General features: G+C 52.3%; 1 protein-coding gene across 1 annotated transcript in view; it reads right to left on the bottom strand.

The window, feature by feature from the left end:
* The window catches only part of LOC139689656 (cell surface glycoprotein 1-like), a gene marked incomplete at its 3' end in the record, with an annotated part of 41,508 nt that extends 16,768 nt beyond the window's left edge, over nt 1–24,740 (bottom strand). Inside the window, exons 1-5 of the mRNA XM_071586844.1 lie at nt 24,190–24,740; nt 14,837–15,017; nt 13,973–14,619; nt 4,619–4,799; nt 3,755–4,401 (exon numbers count right to left, since the gene is read on the bottom strand). Coding sequence (XP_071442945.1) covers nt 3,755–4,401; nt 4,619–4,799; nt 13,973–14,619; nt 14,837–15,017; nt 24,190–24,740 — 2,207 coding nt within the window. The remainder of the gene's footprint in view (nt 1–3,754; nt 4,402–4,618; nt 4,800–13,972; nt 14,620–14,836; nt 15,018–24,189) is intronic.
* Nucleotides 24,741–26,449: the final 1,709 nt, after the last annotated feature.

Genomic DNA, 26,449 nt, shown 5'->3' with positions numbered 1-26,449 from the left:
CCGGCAAAACAGCTGGAGGTTCGTTGCCTTGCGGACGATTATTCCCACGCTGTGTAATTCCCTTCGTGGACATGAAGTCTCCGAAGGAGTTGGCACGACGGTGTATCTTCCTCCCTACCTGGACCACCGGAAAAGCAGAGTTGCTAGATGAAATCCGAAGAGAGTAGTAGGCTCTCGTCTGATGTCTCCTATATTCTGGCAATCAAGTTAGGGGGCTCGGGGTTTATATATGAATTCCCGGGTACAAAGACCGGGCGCCGAATTCCGTGTCATTAGCGAAAGGGGAGAGAGTAGGTTAACCTCGGTAGGGGGTGACTGTGTCCAGCCACTGTTCACCAAATTTGCTATCGCGGATTCGGCGAAAAGGACACAAGCTCGCATGAGTCCTTCTAGTTGTCCAAGCATCATGACCCCGCGACATTGTGTATTGAGACTGCCATCTACTTGGCTTTTCCGAAACATCAGAACTAGCATCATGTCCCCGCGACATCACCCCGGCTTTGAAATCAAACTGTTAGCCCCTTAGAAGTCAACCTTGCTTTCTCCGCTGTTGTCTCTACGCTTCCTCTTTCCTTCCGGGCTGGACTCCTTGTGTAGTAAGTCCAATAAATGTATAGCAATGAAAGCCCCTCTTTGATTCCACGAACCCAACCCTACTATGTCCACGCGACATATTGGTGTCAGGTGTGGGGTGGCGGAGTCTTGGAGCGGCTTATTTAAATGCAACTTCCGTTCCGTTCATCATGCTTCATTCGTTTGATTGAATTTCGATTTAAGAAGTAGTTACGCGTAATGCCAAAAGGAAACTAACCCCATTTTTTTATTAACGATAATCGGTTATATTGCTAACATATGGCGAATGAATTTTTTCCTAGCCGTATTGTCTTTAATTCATAATGGATTTCGGTGGCAAGGGCACGTATGGGCGCTTTGGCGAATCTCTGCCTTGGGAGCGTGATTTATCACCAAACAATACGAACTTAATTGATTTTACTTCCGCTGTTTATATGATAGAAAGCGCCCCTGTTTCCCTCCAACTATGCAACAAACATTTTCAGGACATCACATTCATTTAATTCCGAGTTTCAACGGTAATGGGGACACAAGCATCGAGGATTTTTTGAACAGTCTTAAGTTAGTGAGTCATCTTAGCGGGTGGAGTGAGAATCAGACCTTAAGCGTAGCACGGCTGCGTCTGAGCGGTACTGCTGCCGAATTCATTAAGTCAAATCCTCACGTTATTGAGTCTTATGATCTTTTTTCTTAACTAATGAAAAAGCGCTTCATTCCCAAAATTTCACTGGTCTCTGTTGAAAGAATGTTCACACGCTGTTTGCAACGACCCTTGGAAAGCGTGAACGAGTATTCTTCCCGTCTCAGGGAATTGGGACGAAAACTAAGGGATGCTTTTCTAGACCCAGACTCACAAGCGACAGGAATTATGCTCGAAAACCGCCTCCTCTCACAGTTCTTGGTCGGACTTAGGGAAAAATTGGGCGATTCGTGCTAGTGCGCAATCCAAGAACCATGCAAGAGGCTGAGGAATTTGCTAACCTAGAGGATGCTCGTAATCACTCAGACGTTAGAAAAGTAAACTTCTTGCAGAACCATGACTTTGGTATGCCCGTGCGCAGTCCTAACGTGAAGACACCGACAACCTTTCCGTACAGTGACCCGACACGATATTTCACAAGGAGTCATGTTCAACCCCATCTCGAGCCAATCTTAAACCCCACTGTGAGCCCTAGTCTTGCGGATCAAGTGCACGCAATCCTGACAAATGTAAACACGAAGCCTTCACAGTCTACACTGTCAGTGGGTGGAGGGAACGTATCTAATGCGCCTCGGACTTGTAATTACTGTAAAAAGGTGGGACACATCGCGCACTATAGCCGTACAAAACACCGCGCATGTTATAACTGTGGGGAAGGGAGCCATGTCAGTAAAGATTGCCCTCTGATGATTTTCGGCGTGTGCAAGCAAGCGGGCCATTGCCCGATAGATTGTCCAACCCCCACCCAAAAGCGAGATCAGGGAAACGCGGCCACCCCGGCCGGCAGGTCGGGGACGAATTAGTGCTCGTCGTAGCACCAGAAGTCGGCTTAACGGTCTCGGTTACAGTACTAGGTAGAGTGTATTCCTTTTTAGTGGATACCTGTGCCGCTGTGAGTATTATGCAGAGTACAAGTTTCCCTTTTGAAAGCCTAAAAATTGACGACTATTCCTCCCCTGTGAGAAGTGCCTCCGGCCATGTGCTCGCCACAGTAGGGCAATGCAACATAACTTTCATTATCGATGGAGAAGTTTATCCTCACGATACATTGAGTGCAAATCTAGGGAAAGTACCGTATGACGGTACTTTCCCTAGATTTGCCGGTTGGGAGATCTGGAGATACGTCCGCCCTGACCTCGAAATCTCGATCGACTGTCCGTTTCAGGCTTCATCCCACCTATATACCAGCCCGGACCCCGAATCCGAGGCCGAGCGGGCATAGGGAGGTAGCACGGTCCGAGACGGACGGTCGGCCGGATTCTGGTCCGAGGGGATGTACCTCCAGGTCACATTGCGTGACAAATCCTTTATTAAGAGCATAAATAATCTTACAACATCAGGGTAGGTCAACAGGACCCCCCTGCCTTTGATTAAAGAATACATAACTTCCATATTATCTGTGTAAACATTTATTAGTGTATCCGGTTCCGTGACACTGAAGGCGTGGTGTGCTGCCATCAAGGCCGCCAGTCCCTCCGCTTCCAATATGGGCCGCTCTTGCCCTAGCGCCCAAATCTCAGTCGTCCGGAGCATGGGGATGGTCCACGCCGTCTGCCATGGTGTGGCATCGGCGTATACATCCATGACGTAGTGGAAATTTGTAAATTCCCTTGGTGCGTGCCAGACTCCGTCATCCCATAAGCGGGCCAACCAGGTGGTGTCGCGTTGCGCCGTCTGGGTAATCAGGAACAACGGGAGTCGGAGGACATAAACACACCATGAAATGAATCCCGCTGCTTTCGGGATGTCGCGGTTTCTAATGCGCTTGATTACTTTAATAATATACGCGATTCTACGCAGGGAGTATCTGGTAAGACTGAGGGTCATGGCTATTGTATCTATTTTAACTCCCAGGTATTTGATTCTGGTTGCCGGGACCAAGCGGATTTTCTTATCGTTAATTTGAATTTGTAGTTCCTGGCGTAGGAAGTCTACCACCTCTAGGATCAAGTGTTCCGTAGAGTCGTCAAACAACAGCAACCAGTCGTCTAAATATGCAATCATAACTATTTTGAATTTCCGATGGACTTCGTTTATCACCGCCCGCGCCCACCTCTGCATGATTGCAGGCGCTAGCGCGTGGCCCATTGGCAGGCGTGTCCAAGTATATGTCGTGCCCCGGTGATAAACTCCGTAATTATGCCGATGCGACGGCTCGATCGGCACTTGCCAAAAGGCATCTTTTAGGTCAATCTTAATTAGAAGGGAACCTGGGGGGATTGACTCTAGGGCTTGGGCCGCGGATTTTAATGTGAACCGTGGTGTGCGGATGAACCTCGTCCAAGCCGATAGATCCTGGATTACCCTGACGCCGCCTCCCGCCTTCGGAATGGCAATTAGGGGAACGCATTGGTTGCCCGTCCTATGGTCAGGATGCCTCGATTGACTAACTTGTGTATATATTGATCGATTAATACCGTTGGACGTGTTGGGATGAATACATGTGGTGCCTGCTCCAGCATTGGCAGATTGGCGCCATACCAAATGGTGTCCCGGGTGGATTGGCATTGGTAGTAAAATTTCCCCGCCGTGGGGAAGTAATCGTCCTCCTCTGCCACGTCCTCTGGCTCCTGCGCATCCTCGGGGGCATCCGGGCCATCGCCGGGCTGCACCTCCTCCTCCGGGTCGTAAGTAATGGGGTCGACAGGTTCCGGGCCGTCCGCCGTTCCCAACGGTCCGGGAATCCGCCATGCACTGGGTTCTATATCGTCGTTATTATCACTGTCACTGTCACTGCACTGTGGGTTTTCCTGTTCGGATCCTGGTTCGCTTGGGGAATCTGTGGCGTCACTCACCGATTCGGAGTCCGTTTGCCACTCGTCTGGATTGTCCGGTTCCGCGCTGTCACGAAAGAGCAGGAATTCTCCCAGCTGCTGCAGTGTCGGCTTGTGGCCGTTAGGGCTGCCCTCAACCGCAGGTGGTGTCGGCTGGGAAACTTGCATGCTTTCAATTGTTGTATCTGTCGGAGGACCCACGGCCGCCGCCTCGGCGACCACGGCCGCGAAAGGGCTGCTGCGGCTGTCCTCCTGCATTTCTCGGGCGTGCCTGTTGTTGGGTTGGTTCTCCGGCGTACCACTGCTGGGGTGTTTGGACGATGATGGTGGGAGGCGGCGGTGGGATAGCGTTGGCTGGCAGCCGGAGTAATGCGTTTCCCGTTGTGTCCGTTAAACGCATTGCCGCCTCCCACCCATGGGCCTGGACGATGGCGAGGACCCTGATACGATTATAAATGATGTGCCGGCTCGTCTCAGGCAACGTCGGCCAGTCAGCCGCCAAATCAAACATCGCGTCCAAGTCATGAAGGCCGCGTTTAGTTAAACGCTGAGAGACCCGTGCTGCCTTTACCTGATGGCAGAGTTGCATCACCCCCTGATCGTCCGCCGGCGGGGCGATCCACGTGGGTGGACCCGGCTGGCGGAGGGCCGCAAAGGTAAGCTCGTCGGGGGCTGGCGTTCCGGGTCTTGCCTGACTTTGGCCTTGGGGTAACCGCCATTCTTGAGTGGCTTGTTGCAGTGGCTTGTTGCTCCTTCATACAACCAGAACCAACTAGAAGAGTTAACTGGAAACTATTTAAAGAAAACTGCTTGGCCATTAACCTTGTCCCATCTCCTGCTAGCACTCCAGACAGCATTGGGACAGCGGCTCAAGGTTTTACAAGCACCTTAACCAAAATCATTCATCGCTCTTGCTACCCTCCTTCTCCGGCCTCCATCGCTGGTGCCACACTACCTCCGGATATTTTGCACTTAATTTCACTTAGAAACACGGCCAGAGCCCTCATGGCAACGCACTCATATCCGCCAAGATAAAATCGGCTTCTGTGCACTTCAAAAATTTGTAACATACAAAAGTAGAACATACTGGGAAAAAACATGGCAAGAGAAAATAAGTTCACTCTCACATAACCACAATTCGGTATGGACCCTAGCCCACTGTCTGCGAAGGAAAAAGGTACCCATCCCGCCAATACCACATAATGGGAGAGCACTATACAATGACTGCGACAAAGCAAATACCTCTGCCAACTCCCTCCATTGCATTTTAAAAAACCATAATACATCATCGTTGGATTCAGAAGCGTTGAAAAGGGTCTCTTGCCTGTCACTTTGCCCATTCCACATATTCCCGGAAATTAGTCCTCATGGACTTAACTCCATTTGTTGCGTGGAAATAGTAGGGTTGGGTTCGTGGAATTAAAGAGGGGCTTTCATTGCAATACATTTATTGGACTTACTACACAAGGAGTCCAGCCCGGAAGGAAAGAGGAAGCGTAGAGACAACAGCAGGTTCGGCCTCCGTAAGAGATTTCCACAACCTTTATTGTCTTCAGCCACTGCTCTGCTTTGCTTATAGAGCAGTTTCTTGCAAGGGCTCTTGCGTAGCCCTTACACTGCGCCTTTCCAGCCTCCAAGGCTACTAAGGCGGGAAGAATTCTTCAGCGTTTTCATTCGTTGGATTTATTCCCGCTCAGAGCAGCCTTGGCTTCTTCTTTGCCGGAAGGGTGTCTTGTTCGTCTTGGCATGCTATGGGGCGCTTGTAGCGGTCCCATGGCCAGACCCTTATGTCGCCAACCCGGAGAATTACTTTTACTTCCGCTTCTGCCGCTTTTATGAAGAATTTTCCAGATATTCTAGGCAGAAGGACGTCCAGGGTTTCCAGCTTTCCGTAATCGTGCATCTCGGAAACGCGGGCGTAAGCACCGCGTGCCATGATGTCACGAAGAGCAGAATTCTGCACCACCTGAATTTGAGCGAGACTCGTTCGCGACACTCCTGACCGTACCGGAACAGCGTACGTGATGACAGGCAGCACGCACGCTTGGTACAGTCTACGCTTCCTGTCCATACTCAGGACCAGCGCTTACTACAAGAAGCGCTTGGGCGTTCCTAAGGAGTTTCCGGTCCATCAGCACTCCGAGGTAGGTAACTTCGGATTCCCACGGTAGGGCGACTCCATTCACTGTTAGGTTCACTCCTGGCGGCCGACCATTTCCTGGATGGAAGATGATCGCCTTCGTCTTCTGTGCGTTAACAGCAAAGCGCCATCGGCGGTACCATTCAAGGAGATCCGCCACAGCGCCCTTCAGTCTTCGCACCGCGGTCACCTTCTGCCAGGAGCAGCACAGGAGGGCCGTATCGTCGGCATAGAGAGACAGGATCTCGAGGTTCCCACGTGGAGTTGGAATGTCGTGGGAGTAGATATTGTAAAGCATTGGTCCGAGGACTGATCCCTGGGGCACGCCGGCGGAGATCCGACGCACCCCTGAATTCGCCCCGAGCCATTGCACGGTGAATGTCCTGTCTCTCATATAGGAGTGAACCATCCGAACAATCAAAGTTGGGAAATGGAGTCGTCTCATCTTCAACAAGAGAGCCGGATGCCAGACGCGATCGAACGCCTTACTGACTTCGAAGATGGCCCCAGCAACCGCTCTATTCCTGTTGCAGCTGTCCGTGATGAATTCCGCCGCTCGCACCAGCCGATGGACTGTGGATGGCTGCGCACGGAAACCAAACTGCTCCTCCGGGAGGATGTCATTCTCCCGGACGAAATCAGTCAGCGGCCGTTACAGCAGTCGCTCGAATATCTTACCGAAGCCGTCGAGCAAGGAGATAGGCCGGAATTCTCCGGGACCCACCTCCAATTTCTGCAACTTCGGCAGGCAGACGATTCTCCCTCTTTTCCAAGTGGTCGGGAAGTAGAAAATCCTGACACAGCCATGTAGGAATTTTGTCAGGGACCTCTCCGCCGCCTTTGGAAGCTCCCGAATGACCACATTGGGAATGTTGTCGCTTCCGGGGGCCTTCCTCGTGCGTAGGTGACGTATTGATTCTTTGACGTCCTTCTCGTCGAATCTTGGAATTTCCGAGGCGTCTTTCAGATCGGCGTCTCCGGGTCTTTCAAACGCCTCGATTCCTTCTTCAATCTTGGAAGAAGCGGGATTCCCAGGATTGGGTGAAAAGCTGCAGACCAAGTGATCAGCGAGCAGTTCCGCCTTCTCCAAGGGAGATCGTGCCTCTCTGTCTCCGTCGGTAATAATCGGGTCAAGTCTTTGAGGGGCCCGCAGCCTCCGGCATATCTTCCACACCGACGGCAGGTACTCGTTACCGTCTTCCGATAGGAGCTCATCCAGCAGGTGCGCCTCCCAGTGGCCCGATCGGACCTCCCGGAGGGCATCCTGTACCGACGCGTTGAGCTCTGAGAGCTGCCTTCTCACATCCGCTGTACGATATTTCTGCCATTGGCGCCGCACGTTGTTTTGCCGCGAAATGAGGCCTCTAACCCCCGCTGGAAGTGGAACCCGAAGATACGAGTTTCGTTGTTCCTATAGCGGTATCGAGGCCTTCATTGCGCCGTCTATTGCAGAGGTGAGGTGGCTGACCATTTGATCGGCCATCTCCGGTGAAGTCGGCTCCATGGCTCTCTTGGCAGCTCCTCAGCGATGACGTTGCGGAAACTGCTCAAGTCGGCCGACGACAGATCCAATCGCCGGGTGGAAGACAGCACTGGGATTCGGCTCCCCACTGCCAGGATGATTGGGTTGTGGTCCGACGACAGTTCCACGCATGTGTACAAACTCAGGGACGTCCTTACATTGTGAGCAATCGCAATGCCTAAAACGTCTCCTTGTTCGTGCGTGGGTATCCCCGGTCCTAAGATGGTTAGGCCTTTTGCATCTGCTAGCTGACGCAGGGATTCTCCTCTCGGGTTCGAGGACCGTGAATTCCAAGTAGGATGCTTGGCATTCAGGTCATCCAAGATGACCGATGGTCCGCTGTCCCCCGCAAGGTACTGGATGAGATCCGGATCCCAAGGTTTCCCGGGTGGGAAATACAGAGATGAGACCCGGAGCCCTCCTCCTCTTGTCCGTACGTCCACCGAAACAGACTCCGCATGCGGGTGAGAAATCTCTCTACATGCTCGGTGCTCGATGGACCTGTGGACGAGGATGGCCGCACCTCCTGATGTTTTAAGTCGTTGTCGCCTGGGATCCCTGTCCGCCCTATAGATGGTCCAGCCAGGTAACCTCCAGGCGTCCGTTGGCCGAAGGTTCGTCTCATTGACAGCGACGACTATGGCTCCCTTCTCCTGGAGGAACGCCCGTAATTTTTCGCGTCGGCGAAGAATTCCGTTGGCGTTCCATTGCGCAAGCAGGACGGGTCGTTCAGCCATGGTTGGTTAAATTTCCGATCCTGCTGCGCTCCAGCTCTTCCAGGAGTGAGAGGAGAAGTTTGCCCTGCGTCGAGGTGACGAGTTTCTTCAAGGTGCATGCAATAACGGCAATGGTCTGCCATAATTCCTGGTCCTCTCTGTCTGGTGTCAGCGAGGACTCTGCGGAAACCGGAGACTTATCAGTTGATGTCCCCTCTCTCCGTTTTTCCTGTTTCTGGCTTGGTTTTTCGCCTTCTTCACTTGCCGTTCGGAGGGTGTTCCCAAGCGCCCTCTGGGTTGGCTTCGTAATGGCTTTTCCTTCTTTCTCGGTGGTGATCGGGGATTTCACCTTCTGCTTCTTTTTCTTCTTCTTCCTTTCGGAAGAAAAAGGAAGGGTCGCTTCCTTCGGAGGGAGGCTGTCGGGGGGTGACAAGTTCCCCTTGGTGGCCTCTACTACGGCTGGCGCTGGTGGTGGTTCTCGGACTGCCTTAGCATCCTTGGGTGGATCTGTGATATCCACCTCCATGTTCCCCTTTCCTCCGGAGAGAGCCTGAACCTTGTCCTGAGAAGGGCCCTTCAGGATTGCTCCGTAGGTTGTAGCGTGATCGACTTGTCGGAATGGTTTTTTTCCCGGTTCCGCTGCCGGTTTCTTGGGCGCCTGCTTCCCTGGTGCTGGCTTGCGTGCGTTGGCGTGTTGTCGCCGCTCAGCCTCCTGAAAGGCGGGACACCGGCGAGAGACGGCCGCATGAGGTCCTCCGCAGTTCGCACAGATGGCATCATCTCCCCTTCCTCGGGAGCATTCCTTGACTGCGTGTGCTCCTGCACAGCGCATGCAGCGTTTCGCACACCAGCAAGCTATGCCGATGTGTCCAAACCGCACGCACTTGCTGCACTGGAGTGGACCTCTGTCTCCACGGTAATGCTCCACAGTGACGTAGCGGTGGCAGAGCTGGCGGATGTCCCCGGGGGCGATGGCCGATGGAGTCTTTACCGCGTTCGCTACGTGGCGATCAATGGGGACCGTTTTTCCGTCCTCCGTGACCGTAAGGCGACGTACGCTACGAATTTCGTATCCGAGGGATCTGTCCCTCGGATACCTTTTCGACTGCTATCCATCGTAAGATACCCTTGATGAACAGCTTCATCCCTGGCACTCTTTCAATGGGCTGCGAGTGGTGTTGGATTTTCTTCCTCTGCAGCAAGGAGAGTGCCTTTTCATGCCCTCTCTGTTGGAGGGGATGATCCGGATTCAAGCTCTTCGAACTTCCAAGCCGAAAGCATCACCTTTGTAGCCCGACAGCTGGTCAATCAGTCCCTGGACGTCGGTGACCTCATAGACGACGATAGGCGGTGGTCGCAGCGTCTTAGGTGCCGGTGCCGGTAGAGGTGTGGCTTCCGGGACGGCTGCGTCGTTCGTCAGAAGCGGTTTCCTTTTCTTCCTCTTGGAAGAAACCAAGGTAAATCCGCCGTCGCCTTCCCCCTCCTCTGTGCTCAGCGCACGCTCCGCCCTATCGTCTCCTTGAAGATTCGGCATCCGCGTAACCGCGGAATCTTCTTGCTTCTGGTTCCTTACAGATGCCTTCTTTCGCTTGACGCCGCCTGCGGTGTCCTTCACCACCTGGCCCTGTAAAGGGCCAGGTGTTGAAGGCCTGCTAAGGGCCCTGTAAAGGGCCAAGGTCTGCTGTTGCCTCCGTTGTCCCGCTTCGGGTCTTCGTCTCCTCCAAGCACTGCGACGGGCTGAGAGCCAAGGCTTCAACACCTGATGATGAATTTGCCGAAGGCTTAGATACCCCCGGCAAAACAGCTGGAGGTTCGTTGCCTTGCGGACGATTATTCCCACGCTGTGTAATTCCCTTCGTGGCCATGAAATCTCCGAAGGAGTTGGCACGACGGTGAATCTTCCTCCCTACCTGGACCACCGGAAAAGCAGAGTTGCTAGATGAAATCCGAAGAAAGTAGTAGGCTCTCGTCTGATGTCTCCTATATTCTGGCAATCAAGTTGGGGGGCTCGGGGTTTATATATGAATTCCCGGGTACAAAGACCGGGCGCCGAATTCCGTGTCATTAGCGAAAGGGGAGAGAGTAGGTTAACCTCGGTAGTGGGTGACTGTGTCCAGGCACTGTTCACCAAAATTTGCTATCGCGGATTCGGCGAAAAGGACACAAGCTCGCATGAGTCCTTCTAGTTGTCCAAGCATCATGTCCCCGCGACATTGTGTATTGAGACTGCCATCTACTTGGCTTTTCCGAAACATCAGAACTAGCATCATGTCCCCGCGACATCACCCCGGCTTTGAAATCAAACTGTTAGCCCCTTAGAAGTCAACCTTGCTTTCTCCGCTGTGGTCTCTACGCTTCCTCTTTCCTTCCGGGCCGGACTCCTTGTGTAGTAAGTCCAATAAATGTATAGCAATGAAAGCCCCTCTTTGATTCCACGAACCCAACCCTACTATGTCCACGCGACATATTGGTGTCAGGTGTGGGGTGGCGGAGTCTTGGAGCGGCTTATTTAAATGCAACTTCCGTTCCGTTCATCATGCTTCATTCGTTTGATTGAATTTCGATTTAAGAAGTAGTTACGCGTAATGCCAAAAGGAAACTAACCCCATTTTTTTATTAACGATAATCGGTTATATTGCTAACATATGGCGAATGAATTTTTTCCTAGCCGTATTGTCTTTAATTCATAATGGATTTCGGTGGCAAGGGCACGTATGGGCGCTTTGGCGAATCTCTGCCTTGGGAGCGTGATTTATCACCAAACAATACGAACTTAATTGATTTTACTTCCGCTGTTTATATGATAGAAAGCGCCCCTGTTTCCCTCCAACTATGCAACAAACATTTTCAGGACATCACATTCATTTAATTCCGAGTTTTAACGGTGATGGGGACACGAGCATCGAGGATTTTTTGAACATTCTTAAGTTAGTGAGTCATCTTAGCGGGTGGAGTGAGAATCAGACATTAAGCGTAGCACGGCTGCGTCTGAGCGGTACTGCTGCCGAATTCATTAAGTCAAATCCTCACGTTATTGAGTCTTATGAACTTTTTTCTTAACTAATGAAAAAGCGCTTCATTCCCAAAATTTCACTGGTCTCTGTTGAAAAAATGTTCACACGCTGTTTCCAACGACCCTTGGAAAGCGTGAACGAGTATTCTTCCCGTCTCAGGGAATTGGGACGAAAACTAAGAGTTGCTTTTCTAGACCCAGACTCACAAGCGACAGGAATTCTGCTCGAAAACCGCCTGCTCTCACAGTTCTTGGTCGGACTTAGGGAAAAATTGGGCGATTCGTGCTAGTGCGCAATCCAAGAACCATGCAAGAGGCTGAGGAATTTGCTAACCTAGAGGATGCTCGTAATCACTCAGACGTTAGAAAAGTAAACTTCTTGCAGAACCATGACTTTGGTATGCCCGTGCGCAGTCCTAACGTGAAGACACCGACAAACTTTCCGTACAGTGACCCGACACGATATTTCACAAGGAGTCATGTTCAACCCCATCTCGAGCCAATCTTAAACCCCACTGTGAGCCCTAGTCTTGCGGATCAAGTGCACGCAATTCTGACAAATGTAAACACGAAGCCTTCACAGTCTACACTGTCGGTGGGTGGAGGGAACGTATCTAATGCACATCGGACTTGTAATTACTGTAAAAAGGTGGGACACATCGCGCACTATAGCCGTACAAAACCCCGCGCATGTTATAACTGTGGGGAAGGGAGCCATGTCAGTAAAGATTGCCCTCTGATGATTTTCGGCGTGTGCAAGCAAGCGGGCCATTGCCCGATAGATTGTCCAACCCCCACCCAAAAGCGAGATCAGGGAAACGCGGCCACCCCGGCCGGCAGGTCGGGGACGAATTAGTGCTCGTCGTAGCACCAGAAGTCGGCTTAACGGTCTCGGTTACAGTACTAGGTAGAGTGTATTCCTTTTTAGTGGATACCTGTGCCGCTGTGAGTATTATGCAGAGTACAAGTTTCCCTTTTGAAAGCCTAAAAATTGACGACTATTCCTCCCCTGTGAGAAGTGCCTCCGGCCATGTGCTCGCCACAGTAGGGCAATGCAACATAACTTTCATTATCGATGGAGAAGTTTATCCTCACGATACATTGAGTGCAAATCTAGGGAAAGTACCGTATGACGGTACTTTCCCTAGATTTGCCGGTTGGGAGATCTGGAGATACGTCCGCCCTGACCTCGAAATCTCGATCGACTGTCCGTTTCAGGCTTCATCCCACCTATATACCAGCCCGGACCCCGAATCCGAGGCCGAGCGGGCATAGGGAGGTAGCACGGTCCGAGACGGACGGTCGGCCGGATTCTGGTCCGAGGGGATGTACCTCCAGGTCACATTGCGTGACAAATCCTTTATTAAGAGCATAAATAATCTTACAACATCAGGGTAGGTCAACAGGACCCCCTCGACTTTGATTAAAGAATACATAACTGCCATATTATCTGTGTAAACATTTATTAGTGTATCCGGTTCCGTGACACTGATGGCGTGGTGTGCTGCCATCAAGGCCGCCAGCCCCTCCGCTTCCAATATGGGCCGCTCTTGCCCTAGCGCCCAAATCTCAGTCGTCCGGAGCATTGGGATGGTCCACGCCGTCTGCCATGGTGTGGCATCGGCGTATACATCCATGACGTAGTGGAAATCTGTAAATTCCCTTGGTGCGTGCCAGACTCCGTCATCCCATAAGCGGGCCAACCAGGTGGTGTCGCGTTGCGCCGTCTGGGTAATCAGGAACAACGGGAGTCGGAGGACATAAACACACCATGAAATGAATCCCGCTGCTTTCGGGATGTCGCGGTTTCTAATGCGCTTGATTACTTTAATAATATACGCGATTCTACGCAGGGAGTATCTGGTAAGACTGAGGGTCATGGCTATTGTATCTATTTTAACTCCCAGGTATTTGATTCTGGTTGCCGGGACCAAGCGGATTTTCTTATCGTTAATTTGAATTTGTAGTTCCTGGCGTAGGAAGTCTACCACCTCTAGGATCAAGTGTTCCGTAGAGTCGTCAAACAACAGCAACCAGTCGTCTAAATATGCAATCATAACTATTTTGAATTTCCGATGGACTTCGTTTATCACCGCCCGCGCCCACCTCTGCATGATTGCAGGCGCTAGCGCGTGGCTAATTGGCAGGCGTGTCCAAGTATATGTCGTGCCCCGGTGATAAACACCGTAATTATGCCGATGCGACGGCTCGATCGGCACTTGCCAAAAGGCATCTTTTAGGTCAATCTTAATTAGAAGGGAACCTGGGGGGATTGACTCTAGGGCTTGGGCCGCGGATTTTAATGTGAACCGTGGTGTGCGGATGAACCTCGTCCAAGCCGATAGATCCTGGATTACCCTGACGCCGCCTCCCGCCTTCGGGATGGCAATTAGGGGAACGCATTGGTTGCCCGTCCTATGGTCAGGATGCCTCGATTGACTAACTTGTGTATATATTGATCGATTAATACCGTTGGACGTGTTGGGATGAATACATGTGGTGCCTGCTCCAGCATGGGCAGATTGGCGCCATACCAAATGGTGTCCCGGGTGGATTGGCATTGGTAGTAAAATTTCCTTGCCGTGGGGAAGTAATCGTCCTCCTCTGCCACGTCCTCTGGCTCCTGCGCATCCTCGGGGGCATCCGGGTCATCGCCGGGCTGCACCTCCTCCTCCGGGTCGTAAGTAATGGGGTCGACATGTTCCGGGCCGTCCGCCGTTCCCAACGGTCCGGGAATCCGCCATGCACTGGGTTCTATATCGTCGTTATTATCACTGTCACTGTCACTGCACTGTGGGTTTTCCTGTTCGGATCCTGGTTCGCTTGGGGAATCTGTGGCGTCACTCACCGATTCGGAGTCCGTTTGCCACTCGTCTGGATTGTCCGGTTCCGCGCTGTCACGAAAGAGCAGGAATTCTCCCAGCTGCTGCAGTGTCGGCTTGTGGCCGTTAGGGCTGCCCTCAACCGCAGGTGGTGTCGGCTGGGAAACTTGCATGCTTTCAATTGTTGTATCTGTCGGAGGACCCACGGCCGCCGCCTCGGCGACCACGGCCGCGAAAGGGCTGCTGCGGCTGTCCTCCTGCATTTCTCGGGCGTGCCTGTTGTTGGGTTGGTTCTCCGGCGTACCACTGCTGGGGTGTTTGGACGATGATGGTGGGAGGCGGCGGTGGGATAGCGTTGGCTGGCAGCCGGAGTAATGCGTTTCCCGTTGTGTCCGTTAAACGCATTGCCGCCTCCCACCCATGGGCCTGGACGATGGCGAGGACCCTGATACGATTATAAATGATGTGCCGGCTCGTCTCAGGCAACGTCGGCCAGTCAGCCGCCAAATCTAACATCGCGTCCAAGTCATGAAGGTCGCGTTTAGTTAAACGCTGAGAGCCCCGTGCTGCCTTTACCTGATGGCAGAGTTGCATCACCCCCTGATCGTCCGTCGGCGGGGCGATCCACGTGGGTGGACCCGGCTGGCGGAGGGCCGCAAAGGTAAGCTCGTCGGGGGCTGGCGTTCCGGGTCTTGCCTGACATTGGCCTTGGGGTAACCGCCATTCTTGAGTGGCTTGTTGCAGTGGCTTGTTGCTCCTTCATACAACCAGAACCAACTAGAAGAGTTAACTGGAAACTATTTAAAGAAAACTGCTTGGCCATTAACCTTGTCCCATCTCCTGCTAGCACTCCAGACAGCATTGGGACAGCGGCTCAAGGTTTTACAAGCACCTTAACCAAAATCATTCATCGGTCTTGCTACCCTCCTTCTCCGGCCTCCATCGCTGGTGCCACACTACCTCCGGATATTTTGCACTTAATTTCACTTAGAAACAAGGCCAGAGCCCTCATGGCAACGCATTCATATCCGCCAAGATAAAATCGGCTTCTGTGCACTTCAAAAATTTGTAACATACAAAAGTAGAACATACTGGGAAAAAACATGGCAAGAGAAAATAAGTTCACTCTCACATAACGACAATTCGGTATGGACCCTAGCCCACTGTCTGCGAAGGAAAAAGGTACCCATCCCGCCAATACCACATGATGGGAGAGCACTATACAATGACTGCGACAAAGCAAATACCTCTGCCAACTCCCTCCATTGCATTTTAAAAAACCATAATACATCATCGTTGGATTCAGAAGCGTTGAACAGCGTCTCTTGCCTGTCACTTTGCCCATTCCACATATTCCCGGAAATTACTCCTCATGGACTTAACTCCATTTGTTGCGTGGAAATAGTAGGGTTGGGTTCGTGGAATCAAAGAGGGGCTTTCATTGCAATACATTTATTGGACTTACTACACAAGGAGTCCAGCCCGGAAGGAAAGAGGAAGCGTAGAGACAACAGCAGGTTCGGCCTCCGTAAGAGATTTCCACAACCTTTAGTGTCTTCAGTCACTGCTCTGCTTTGATTATAGAGCAGTTTCTTGCAAGGGCTCTTGCGTAGCCCTTACACTGCGCCTTTCCAGCCTCCAAGACTACTAAGGCGGGAAGAATTCTTCAGCGTTTTCATTCGTTGGATTTATTCCCGCTCAGAGCAGCCTTGGCTTCTTCTTTGCCGGAAGGGTGTCTTGTTCGTCTTGGCATGCTATGGGCGCTTGTAGCGGTCCCATGGCCAGACCCTTATGTCGCCAACCCGGAGAATTACTTTTACTTCCGCTTCTGCCGCTTTTATGAAGAATTTTCCAGATATTCTAGGCAGAAGGACGTCCAGGGTTTCCAGCTTTCCGTAATCGTGCATCTCGGAAACGCGGGCGTAAGCACCGCGTGCCATGATGTCACGAAGAGCAGAATTCTGCACCACCTGAATTTGAGCGAGACTCGTTCGCGACACTCCTGACCGTACCGGAACAGCGTACGTGATGACAGGCAGCACGCACGCTTGGTACAGTCTACGCTTCCTGTCCATACTCAGGACCAGCGCTTACTACAAGAAGCGCTTGGGCGTTCCTAAGGAGTTTCCGGTCCATCAGCACTCCGAGGTAGGTAACTTCGGATTCCCACGGTAGGGCGACTCCATTCACTGTTAGGTTCACTCCTGGCGGCCGACCATTTCCTGGATGGAAGATGATCGCCTTCGTCTTCTGTGCGTTAACAGCAAAGCGCCATCGGCGGTACCATTCAAGGAGATCCGCCACAGCGCCCTTCAGTCTTCGCACCGCGGTCACCTTCTGCCAGGAGCAGCACAGGAGGGCCGTATCGTCGGCATAGAGAGACAGGATCTCGAGGTTCCCACGTGGAGTTGGAATGTCGTGGGAGTAGATATTGTAAAGCATTGGTCCGAGGACTGATCCCTGGGGCACGCCGGCGGAGATCCGACGCACCCCTGAATTCGCCCCGAGCCATTGCACGGTGAATGTCCTGTCTCTCATATAGGAGTGAACCATCCGAACAATCAAAGTTGGGAAATGGAGTCGTCTCATCTTCAACAAGAGAGCCGGATGCCAGACGCGATCGAACGCCTTACTGACTTCGAAGATGGCCCCAGCAACCGCTCTATTCCTGTTGCAGCTGTCCGTGATGAATTCCGCCGCTCGCACCAGCCGATGGACTGTGGATGGCTGCGCACGGAAACCAAACTGCTCCTCCGGGAGGATGTCATTCTCCCGGACGAAATCAGTCAGCGGCCGTTACAGCAGTCGCTCGAATATCTTACCGAAGCCGTCGAGCAAGGAGATAGGCCGGAATTCTCCGGGACCCACCTCCAATTTCTGCAACTTCGGCAGGCAGACGATTCTCCCTCTTTTCCAAGTGGTCGGGAAGTAGAAAATCCTGACACAGCCATGTAGGAATTTTGTCAGGGACCTCTCCGCCGCCTTTGGAAGCTCCCGAATGACCACATTGGGAATGTTGTCGCTTCCGGGGGCCTTCCTCGTGCGTAGGTGACGTATTGATTCTTTGACGTCCTTCTCGTCGAATCTTGGAATTTCCGAGGCGTCTTTCAGATCGGCGTCTCCGGGTCTTTCAAACGCCTCGATTCCTTCTTCAATCTTGGAAGAAGCGGGATTCCCAGGATTGGGTGAAAAGCTGCAGACCAAGTGATCAGCGAGCAGTTCCGCCTTCTCCAAGGGAGATCGTGCCTCTCTGTCTCCGTCGGTAATAATCGGGTCAAGTCTTTGAGGGGCCCGCAGCCTCCGGCATATCTTCCACACCGACGGCAGGTACTCGTTACCGTCTTCCGATAGGAGCTCATCCAGCAGGTGCGCCTCCCAGTGGCCCGATCGGACCTCCCGGAGGGCATCCTGTACCGACGCGTTGAGCTCTGAGAGCTGCCTTCTCACATCCGCTGTACGATATTTCTGCCATTGGCGCCGCACGTTGTTTTGCCGCGAAATGAGGCCTCTAACCCCCGCTGGAAGTGGAACCCGAAGATACGAGTTTCGTTGTTCCTATAGCGGTATCGAGGCCTTCATTGCGCCGTCTATTGCAGAGGTGAGGTGGCTGACCATTTGATCGGCCATCTCCGGTGAAGTCGGCTCCATGGCTCTCTTGGCAGCTCCTCAGCGATGACGTTGCGGAAACTGCTCAAGTCGGCCGACGACAGATCCAATCGCCGGGTGGAAGACAGCACTGGGATTCGGCTCCCCACTGCCAGGATGATTGGGTTGTGGTCCGACGACAGTTCCACGCATGTGTACAAACTCAGGGACGTCCTTACATTGTGAGCAATCGCAATGCCTAAAACGTCTCCTTGTTCGTGCGTGGGTATCCCCGGTCCTAAGATGGTTAGGCCTTTTGCATCTGCTAGCTGACGCAGGGATTCTCCTCTCGGGTTCGAGGACCGTGAATTCCAAGTAGGATGCTTGGCATTCAGGTCATCCAAGATGACCGATGGTCCGCTGTCCCCCGCAAGGTACTGGATGAGATCCGGATCCCAAGGTTTCCCGGGTGGGAAATACAGAGATGAGACCCGGAGCCCTCCTCCTCTTGTCCGTACGTCCACCGAAACAGACTCCGCATGCGGGTGAGAAATCTCTCTACATGCTCGGTGCTCGATGGACCTGTGGACGAGGATGGCCGCACCTCCTGATGTTTTAAGTCGTTGTCGCCTGGGATCCCTGTCCGCCCTATAGATGGTCCAGCCAGGTAACCTCCAGGCGTCCGTTGGCCGAAGGTTCGTCTCATTGACAGCGACGACTATGGCTCCCTTCTCCTGGAGGAACGCCCGTAATTTTTCGCGTCGGCGAAGAATTCCGTTGGCGTTCCATTGCGCAAGCAGGACGGGTCGTTCAGCCATGGTTGGTTAAATTTCCGATCCTGCTGCGCTCCAGCTCTTCCAGGAGTGAGAGGAGAAGTTTGCCCTGCGTCGAGGTGACGAGTTTCTTCAAGGTGCATGCAATAACGGCAATGGTCTGCCATAATTCCTGGTCCTCTCTGTCTGGTGTCAGCGAGGACTCTGCGGAAACCGGAGACTTATCAGTTGATGTCCCCTCTCTCCGTTTTTCCTGTTTCTGGCTTGGTTTTTCGCCTTCTTCACTTGCCGTTCGGAGGGTGTTCCCAAGCGCCCTCTGGGTTGGCTTCGTAATGGCTTTTCCTTCTTTCTCGGTGGTGATCGGGGATTTCACCTTCTGCTTCTTTTTCTTCTTCTTCCTTTCGGAAGAAAAAGGAAGGGTCGCTTCCTTCGGAGGGAGGCTGTCGGGGGGTGACAAGTTCCCCTTGGTGGCCTCTACTACGGCTGGCGCTGGTGGTGGTTCTCGGACTGCCTTAGCATCCTTGGGTGGATCTGTGATATCCACCTCCATGTTCCCCTTTCCTCCGGAGAGAGCCTGAACCTTGTCCTGAGAAGGGCCCTTCAGGATTGCTCCGTAGGTTGTAGCGTGATCGACTTGTCGGAATGGTTTTTTTCCCGGTTCCGCTGCCGGTTTCTTGGGCGCCTGCTTCCCTGGTGCTGGCTTGCGTGCGTTGGCGTGTTGTCGCCGCTCAGCCTCCTGAAAGGCGGGACACCGGCGAGAGACGGCCGCATGAGGTCCTCCGCAGTTCGCACAGATGGCATCATCTCCCCTTCCTCGGGAGCATTCCTTGACTGCGTGTGCTCCTGCACAGCGCATGCAGCGTTTCGCACACCAGCAAGCTATGCCGATGTGTCCAAACCGCACGCACTTGCTGCACTGGAGTGGACCTCTGTCTCCACGGTAATGCTCCACAGTGACGTAGCGGTGGCAGAGCTGGCGGATGTCCCCGGGGGCGATGGCCGATGGAGTCTTTACCGCGTTCGCTACGTGGCGATCAATGGGGACCGTTTTTCCGTCCTCCGTGACCGTAAGGCGACGTACGCTACGAATTTCGTATCCGAGGGATCTGTCCCTCGGATACCTTTTCGACTGCTATCCATCGTAAGATACCCTTGATGAACAGCTTCATCCCTGGCACTCTTTCAATGGGCTGCGAGTGGTGTTGGATTTTCTTCCTCTGCAGCAAGGAGAGTGCCTTTTCATGCCCTCTCTGTTGGAGGGGATGATCCGGATTCAAGCTCTTCGAACTTCCAAGCCGAAAGCATCACCTTTGTAGCCCGACAGCTGGTCAATCAGTCCCTGGACGTCGGTGACCTCATAGACGACGATAGGCGGTGGTCGCAGCGTCTTAGGTGCCGGTGCCGGTAGAGGTGTGGCTTCCGGGACGGCTGCGTCGTTCGTCAGAAGCGGTTTCCTTTTCTTCCTCTTGGAAGAAACCAAGGTAAATCCGCCGTCGCCTTCCCCCTCCTCTGTGCTCAGCGCACGCTCCGCCCTATCGTCTCCTTGAAGATTCGGCATCCGCGTAACCGCGGAATCTTCTTGCTTCTGGTTCCTTACAGATGCCTTCTTTCGCTTGACGCCGCCTGCGGTGTCCTTCACCACCTGGCCCTGTAAAGGGCCAGGTGTTGAAGGCCTGCTAAGGGCCCTGTAAAGGGCCAAGGTCTGCTGTTGCCTCCGTTGTCCCGCTTCGGGTCTTCGTCTCCTCCAAGCACTGCGACGGGCTGAGAGCCAAGGCTTCAACACCTGATGATGAATTTGCCGAAGGCTTAGATACCCCCGGCAAAACAGCTGGAGGTTCGTTGCCTTGCGGACGATTATTCCCACGCTGTGTAATTCCCTTCGTGGCCATGAAATCTCCGAAGGAGTTGGCACGACGGTGAATCTTCCTCCCTACCTGGACCACCGGAAAAGCAGAGTTGCTAGATGAAATCCGAAGAAAGTAGTAGGCTCTCGTCTGATGTCTCCTATATTCTGGCAATCAAGTTGGGGGGCTCGGGGTTTATATATGAATTCCCGGGTACAAAGACCGGGCGCCGAATTCCGTGTCATTAGCGAAAGGGGAGAGAGTAGGTTAACCTCGGTAGTGGGTGACTGTGTCCAGGCACTGTTCACCAAAATTTGCTATCGCGGATTCGGCGAAAAGGACACAAGCTCGCATGAGTCCTTCTAGTTGTCCAAGCATCATGTCCCCGCGACATTGTGTATTGAGACTGCCATCTACTTGGCTTTTCCGAAACATCAGAACTAGCATCATGTCCCCGCGACATCACCCCGGCTTTGAAATCAAACTGTTAGCCCCTTAGAAGTCAACCTTGCTTTCTCCGCTGTGGTCTCTACGCTTCCTCTTTCCTTCCGGGCCGGACTCCTTGTGTAGTAAGTCCAATAAATGTATAGCAATGAAAGCCCCTCTTTGATTCCACGAACCCAACCCTACTATGTCCACGCGACATATTGGTGTCAGGTGTGGGGTGGCGGAGTCTTGGAGCGGCTTATTTAAATGCAACTTCCGTTCCGTTCATCATGCTTCATTCGTTTGATTGAATTTCGATTTAAGAAGTAGTTACGCGTAATGCCAAAAGGAAACTAACCCCATTTTTTTATTAACGATAATCGGTTATATTGCTAACATATGGCGAATGAATTTTTTCCTAGCCGTATTGTCTTTAATTCATAATGGATTTCGGTGGCAAGGGCACGTATGGGCGCTTTGGCGAATCTCTGCCTTGGGAGCGTGATTTATCACCAAACAATACGAACTTAATTGATTTTACTTCCGCTGTTTATATGATAGAAAGCGCCCCTGTTTCCCTCCAACTATGCAACAAACATTTTCAGGACATCACATTCATTTAATTCCGAGTTTTAACGGTGATGGGGACACGAGCATCGAGGATTTTTTGAACATTCTTAAGTTAGTGAGTCATCTTAGCGGGTGGAGTGAGAATCAGACATTAAGCGTAGCACGGCTGCGTCTGAGCGGTACTGCTGCCGAATTCATTAAGTCAAATCCTCACGTTATTGAGTCTTATGAACTTTTTTCTTAACTAATGAAAAAGCGCTTCATTCCCAAAATTTCACTGGTCTCTGTTGAAAAAATGTTCACACGCTGTTTCCAACGACCCTTGGAAAGCGTGAACGAGTATTCTTCCCGTCTCAGGGAATTGGGACGAAAACTAAGAGTTGCTTTTCTAGACCCAGACTCACAAGCGACAGGAATTCTGCTCGAAAACCGCCTGCTCTCACAGTTCTTGGTCGGACTTAGGGAAAAATTGGGCGATTCGTGCTAGTGCGCAATCCAAGAACCATGCAAGAGGCTGAGGAATTTGCTAACCTAGAGGATGCTCGTAATCACTCAGACGTTAGAAAAGTAAACTTCTTGCAGAACCATGACTTTGGTATGCCCGTGCGCAGTCCTAACGTGAAGACACCGACAAACTTTCCGTACAGTGACCCGACACGATATTTCACAAGGAGTCATGTTCAACCCCATCTCGAGCCAATCTTAAACCCCACTGTGAGCCCTAGTCTTGCGGATCAAGTGCACGCAATTCTGACAAATGTAAACACGAAGCCTTCACAGTCTACACTGTCGGTGGGTGGAGGGAACGTATCTAATGCACATCGGACTTGTAATTACTGTAAAAAGGTGGGACACATCGCGCACTATAGCCGTACAAAACCCCGCGCATGTTATAACTGTGGGGAAGGGAGCCATGTCAGTAAAGATTGCCCTCTGATGATTTTCGGCGTGTGCAAGCAAGCGGGCCATTGCCCGATAGATTGTCCAACCCCCACCCAAAAGCGAGATCAGGGAAACGCGGCCACCCCGGCCGGCAGGTCGGGGACGAATTAGTGCTCGTCGTAGCACCAGAAGTCGGCTTAACGGTCTCGGTTACAGTACTAGGTAGAGTGTATTCCTTTTTAGTGGATACCTGTGCCGCTGTGAGTATTATGCAGAGTACAAGTTTCCCTTTTGAAAGCCTAAAAATTGACGACTATTCCTCCCCTGTGAGAAGTGCCTCCGGCCATGTGCTCGCCACAGTAGGGCAATGCAACATAACTTTCATTATCGATGGAGAAGTTTATCCTCACGATACATTGAGTGCAAATCTAGGGAAAGTACCGTATGACGGTACTTTCCCTAGATTTGCCGGTTGGGAGATCTGGAGATACGTCCGCCCTGACCTCGAAATCTCGATCGACTGTCCGTTTCAGGCTTCATCCCACCTATATACCAGCCCGGACCCCGAATCCGAGGCCGAGCGGGCATAGGGAGGTAGCACGGTCCGAGACGGACGGTCGGCCGGATTCTGGTCCGAGGGGATGTACCTCCAGGTCACATTGCGTGACAAATCCTTTATTAAGAGCATAAATAATCTTACAACATCAGGGTAGGTCAACAGGACCCCCTCGACTTTGATTAAAGAATACATAACTGCCATATTATCTGTGTAAACATTTATTAGTGTATCCGGTTCCGTGACACTGATGGCGTGGTGTGCTGCCATCAAGGCCGCCAGCCCCTCCGCTTCCAATATGGGCCGCTCTTGCCCTAGCGCCCAAATCTCAGTCGTCCGGAGCATTGGGATGGTCCACGCCGTCTGCCATGGTGTGGCATCGGCGTATACATCCATGACGTAGTGGAAATCTGTAAATTCCCTTGGTGCGTGCCAGACTCCGTCATCCCATAAGCGGGCCAACCAGGTGGTGTCGCGTTGCGCCGTCTGGGTAATCAGGAACAACGGGAGTCGGAGGACATAAACACACCATGAAATGAATCCCGCTGCTTTCGGGATGTCGCGGTTTCTAATGCGCTTGATTACTTTAATAATATACGCGATTCTACGCAGGGAGTATCTGGTAAGACTGAGGGTCATGGCTATTGTATCTATTTTAACTCCCAGGTATTTGATTCTGGTTGCCGGGACCAAGCGGATTTTCTTATCGTTAATTTGAATTTGTAGTTCCTGGCGTAGGAAGTCTACCACCTCTAGGATCAAGTGTTCCGTAGAGTCGTCAAACAACAGCAACCAGTCGTCTAAATATGCAATCATAACTATTTTGAATTTCCGATGGACTTCGTTTATCACCGCCCGCGCCCACCTCTGCATGATTGCAGGCGCTAGCGCGTGGCTAATTGGCAGGCGTGTCCAAGTATATGTCGTGCCCCGGTGATAAACACCGTAATTATGCCGATGCGACGGCTCGATCGGCACTTGCCAAAAGGCATCTTTTAGGTCAATCTTAATTAGAAGGGAACCTGGGGGGATTGACTCTAGGGCTTGGGCCGCGGATTTTAATGTGAACCGTGGTGTGCGGATGAACCTCGTCCAAGCCGATAGATCCTGGATTACCCTGACGCCGCCTCCCGCCTTCGGGATGGCAATTAGGGGAACGCATTGGTTGCCCGTCCTATGGTCAGGATGCCTCGATTGACTAACTTGTGTATATATTGATCGATTAATACCGTTGGACGTGTTGGGATGAATACATGTGGTGCCTGCTCCAGCATGGGCAGATTGGCGCCATACCAAATGGTGTCCCGGGTGGATTGGCATTGGTAGTAAAATTTCCTTGCCGTGGGGAAGTAATCGTCCTCCTCTGCCACGTCCTCTGGCTCCTGCGCATCCTCGGGGGCATCCGGGTCATCGCCGGGCTGCACCTCCTCCTCCGGGTCGTAAGTAATGGGGTCGACATGTTCCGGGCCGTCCGCCGTTCCCAACGGTCCGGGAATCCGCCATGCACTGGGTTCTATATCGTCGTTATTATCACTGTCACTGTCACTGCACTGTGGGTTTTCCTGTTCGGATCCTGGTTCGCTTGGGGAATCTGTGGCGTCACTCACCGATTCGGAGTCCGTTTGCCACTCGTCTGGATTGTCCGGTTCCGCGCTGTCACGAAAGAGCAGGAATTCTCCCAGCTGCTGCAGTGTCGGCTTGTGGCCGTTAGGGCTGCCCTCAACCGCAGGTGGTGTCGGCTGGGAAACTTGCATGCTTTCAATTGTTGTATCTGTCGGAGGACCCACGGCCGCCGCCTCGGCGACCACGGCCGCGAAAGGGCTGCTGCGGCTGTCCTCCTGCATTTCTCGGGCGTGCCTGTTGTTGGGTTGGTTCTCCGGCGTACCACTGCTGGGGTGTTTGGACGATGATGGTGGGAGGCGGCGGTGGGATAGCGTTGGCTGGCAGCCGGAGTAATGCGTTTCCCGTTGTGTCCGTTAAACGCATTGCCGCCTCCCACCCATGGGCCTGGACGATGGCGAGGACCCTGATACGATTATAAATGATGTGCCGGCTCGTCTCAGGCAACGTCGGCCAGTCAGCCGCCAAATCTAACATCGCGTCCAAGTCATGAAGGTCGCGTTTAGTTAAACGCTGAGAGCCCCGTGCTGCCTTTACCTGATGGCAGAGTTGCATCACCCCCTGATCGTCCGTCGGCGGGGCGATCCACGTGGGTGGACCCGGCTGGCGGAGGGCCGCAAAGGTAAGCTCGTCGGGGGCTGGCGTTCCGGGTCTTGCCTGACATTGGCCTTGGGGTAACCGCCATTCTTGAGTGGCTTGTTGCAGTGGCTTGTTGCTCCTTCATACAACCAGAACCAACTAGAAGAGTTAACTGGAAACTATTTAAAGAAAACTGCTTGGCCATTAACCTTGTCCCATCTCCTGCTAGCACTCCAGACAGCATTGGGACAGCGGCTCAAGGTTTTACAAGCACCTTAACCAAAATCATTCATCGGTCTTGCTACCCTCCTTCTCCGGCCTCCATCGCTGGTGCCACACTACCTCCGGATATTTTGCACTTAATTTCACTTAGAAACAAGGCCAGAGCCCTCATGGCAACGCATTCATATCCGCCAAGATAAAATCGGCTTCTGTGCACTTCAAAAATTTGTAACATACAAAAGTAGAACATACTGGGAAAAAACATGGCAAGAGAAAATAAGTTCACTCTCACATAACGACAATTCGGTATGGACCCTAGCCCACTGTCTGCGAAGGAAAAAGGTACCCATCCCGCCAATACCACATGATGGGAGAGCACTATACAATGACTGCGACAAAGCAAATACCTCTGCCAACTCCCTCCATTGCATTTTAAAAAACCATAATACATCATCGTTGGATTCAGAAGCGTTGAACAGCGTCTCTTGCCTGTCACTTTGCCCATTCCACATATTCCCGGAAATTACTCCTCATGGACTTAACTCCATTTGTTGCGTGGAAATAGTAGGGTTGGGTTCGTGGAATCAAAGAGGGGCTTTCATTGCAATACATTTATTGGACTTACTACACAAGGAGTCCAGCCCGGAAGGAAAGAGGAAGCGTAGAGACAACAGCAGGTTCGGCCTCCGTAAGAGATTTCCACAACCTTTAGTGTCTTCAGTCACTGCTCTGCTTTGATTATAGAGCAGTTTCTTGCAAGGGCTCTTGCGTAGCCCTTACACTGCGCCTTTCCAGCCTCCAAGACTACTAAGGCGGGAAGAATTCTTCAGCGTTTTCAGTCGTTGGATTTATTCCCACTCAGAGCAGCCTTGGCTTCTACTTTGCCGGAAGGGTGTCTTGCTCGTCTTGGCATGCTATGGGGCGCTTGTAGCGGTCCCATGGCCAGACCCTTATGTCGCCAACCCGGAGATTTACTTTTACTTCCGCTTCTGCCGCTTTTATGAAGAATTTTCCAGATATTCTAGGCAGAAGGACGTCCAGGGTTTCCAGCTTTCCGTCCTCGTGCATCTCGGAAACGCGGGCGTAAGCACCGCGTGCCATGATGTCACGAAGAGCAGAATTCTGCACCACC

This window comes from Hetaerina americana, unplaced genomic scaffold (genome assembly GCF_022747635.1).
Source record: "Hetaerina americana unplaced genomic scaffold, ioHetAmer1.1.p SCAF_268, whole genome shotgun sequence".
Lineage (NCBI taxonomy): Eukaryota > Metazoa > Arthropoda > Insecta > Odonata > Calopterygidae > Hetaerina > Hetaerina americana.
This window is presented reverse-complemented; position numbering and strand designations above follow the sequence as displayed.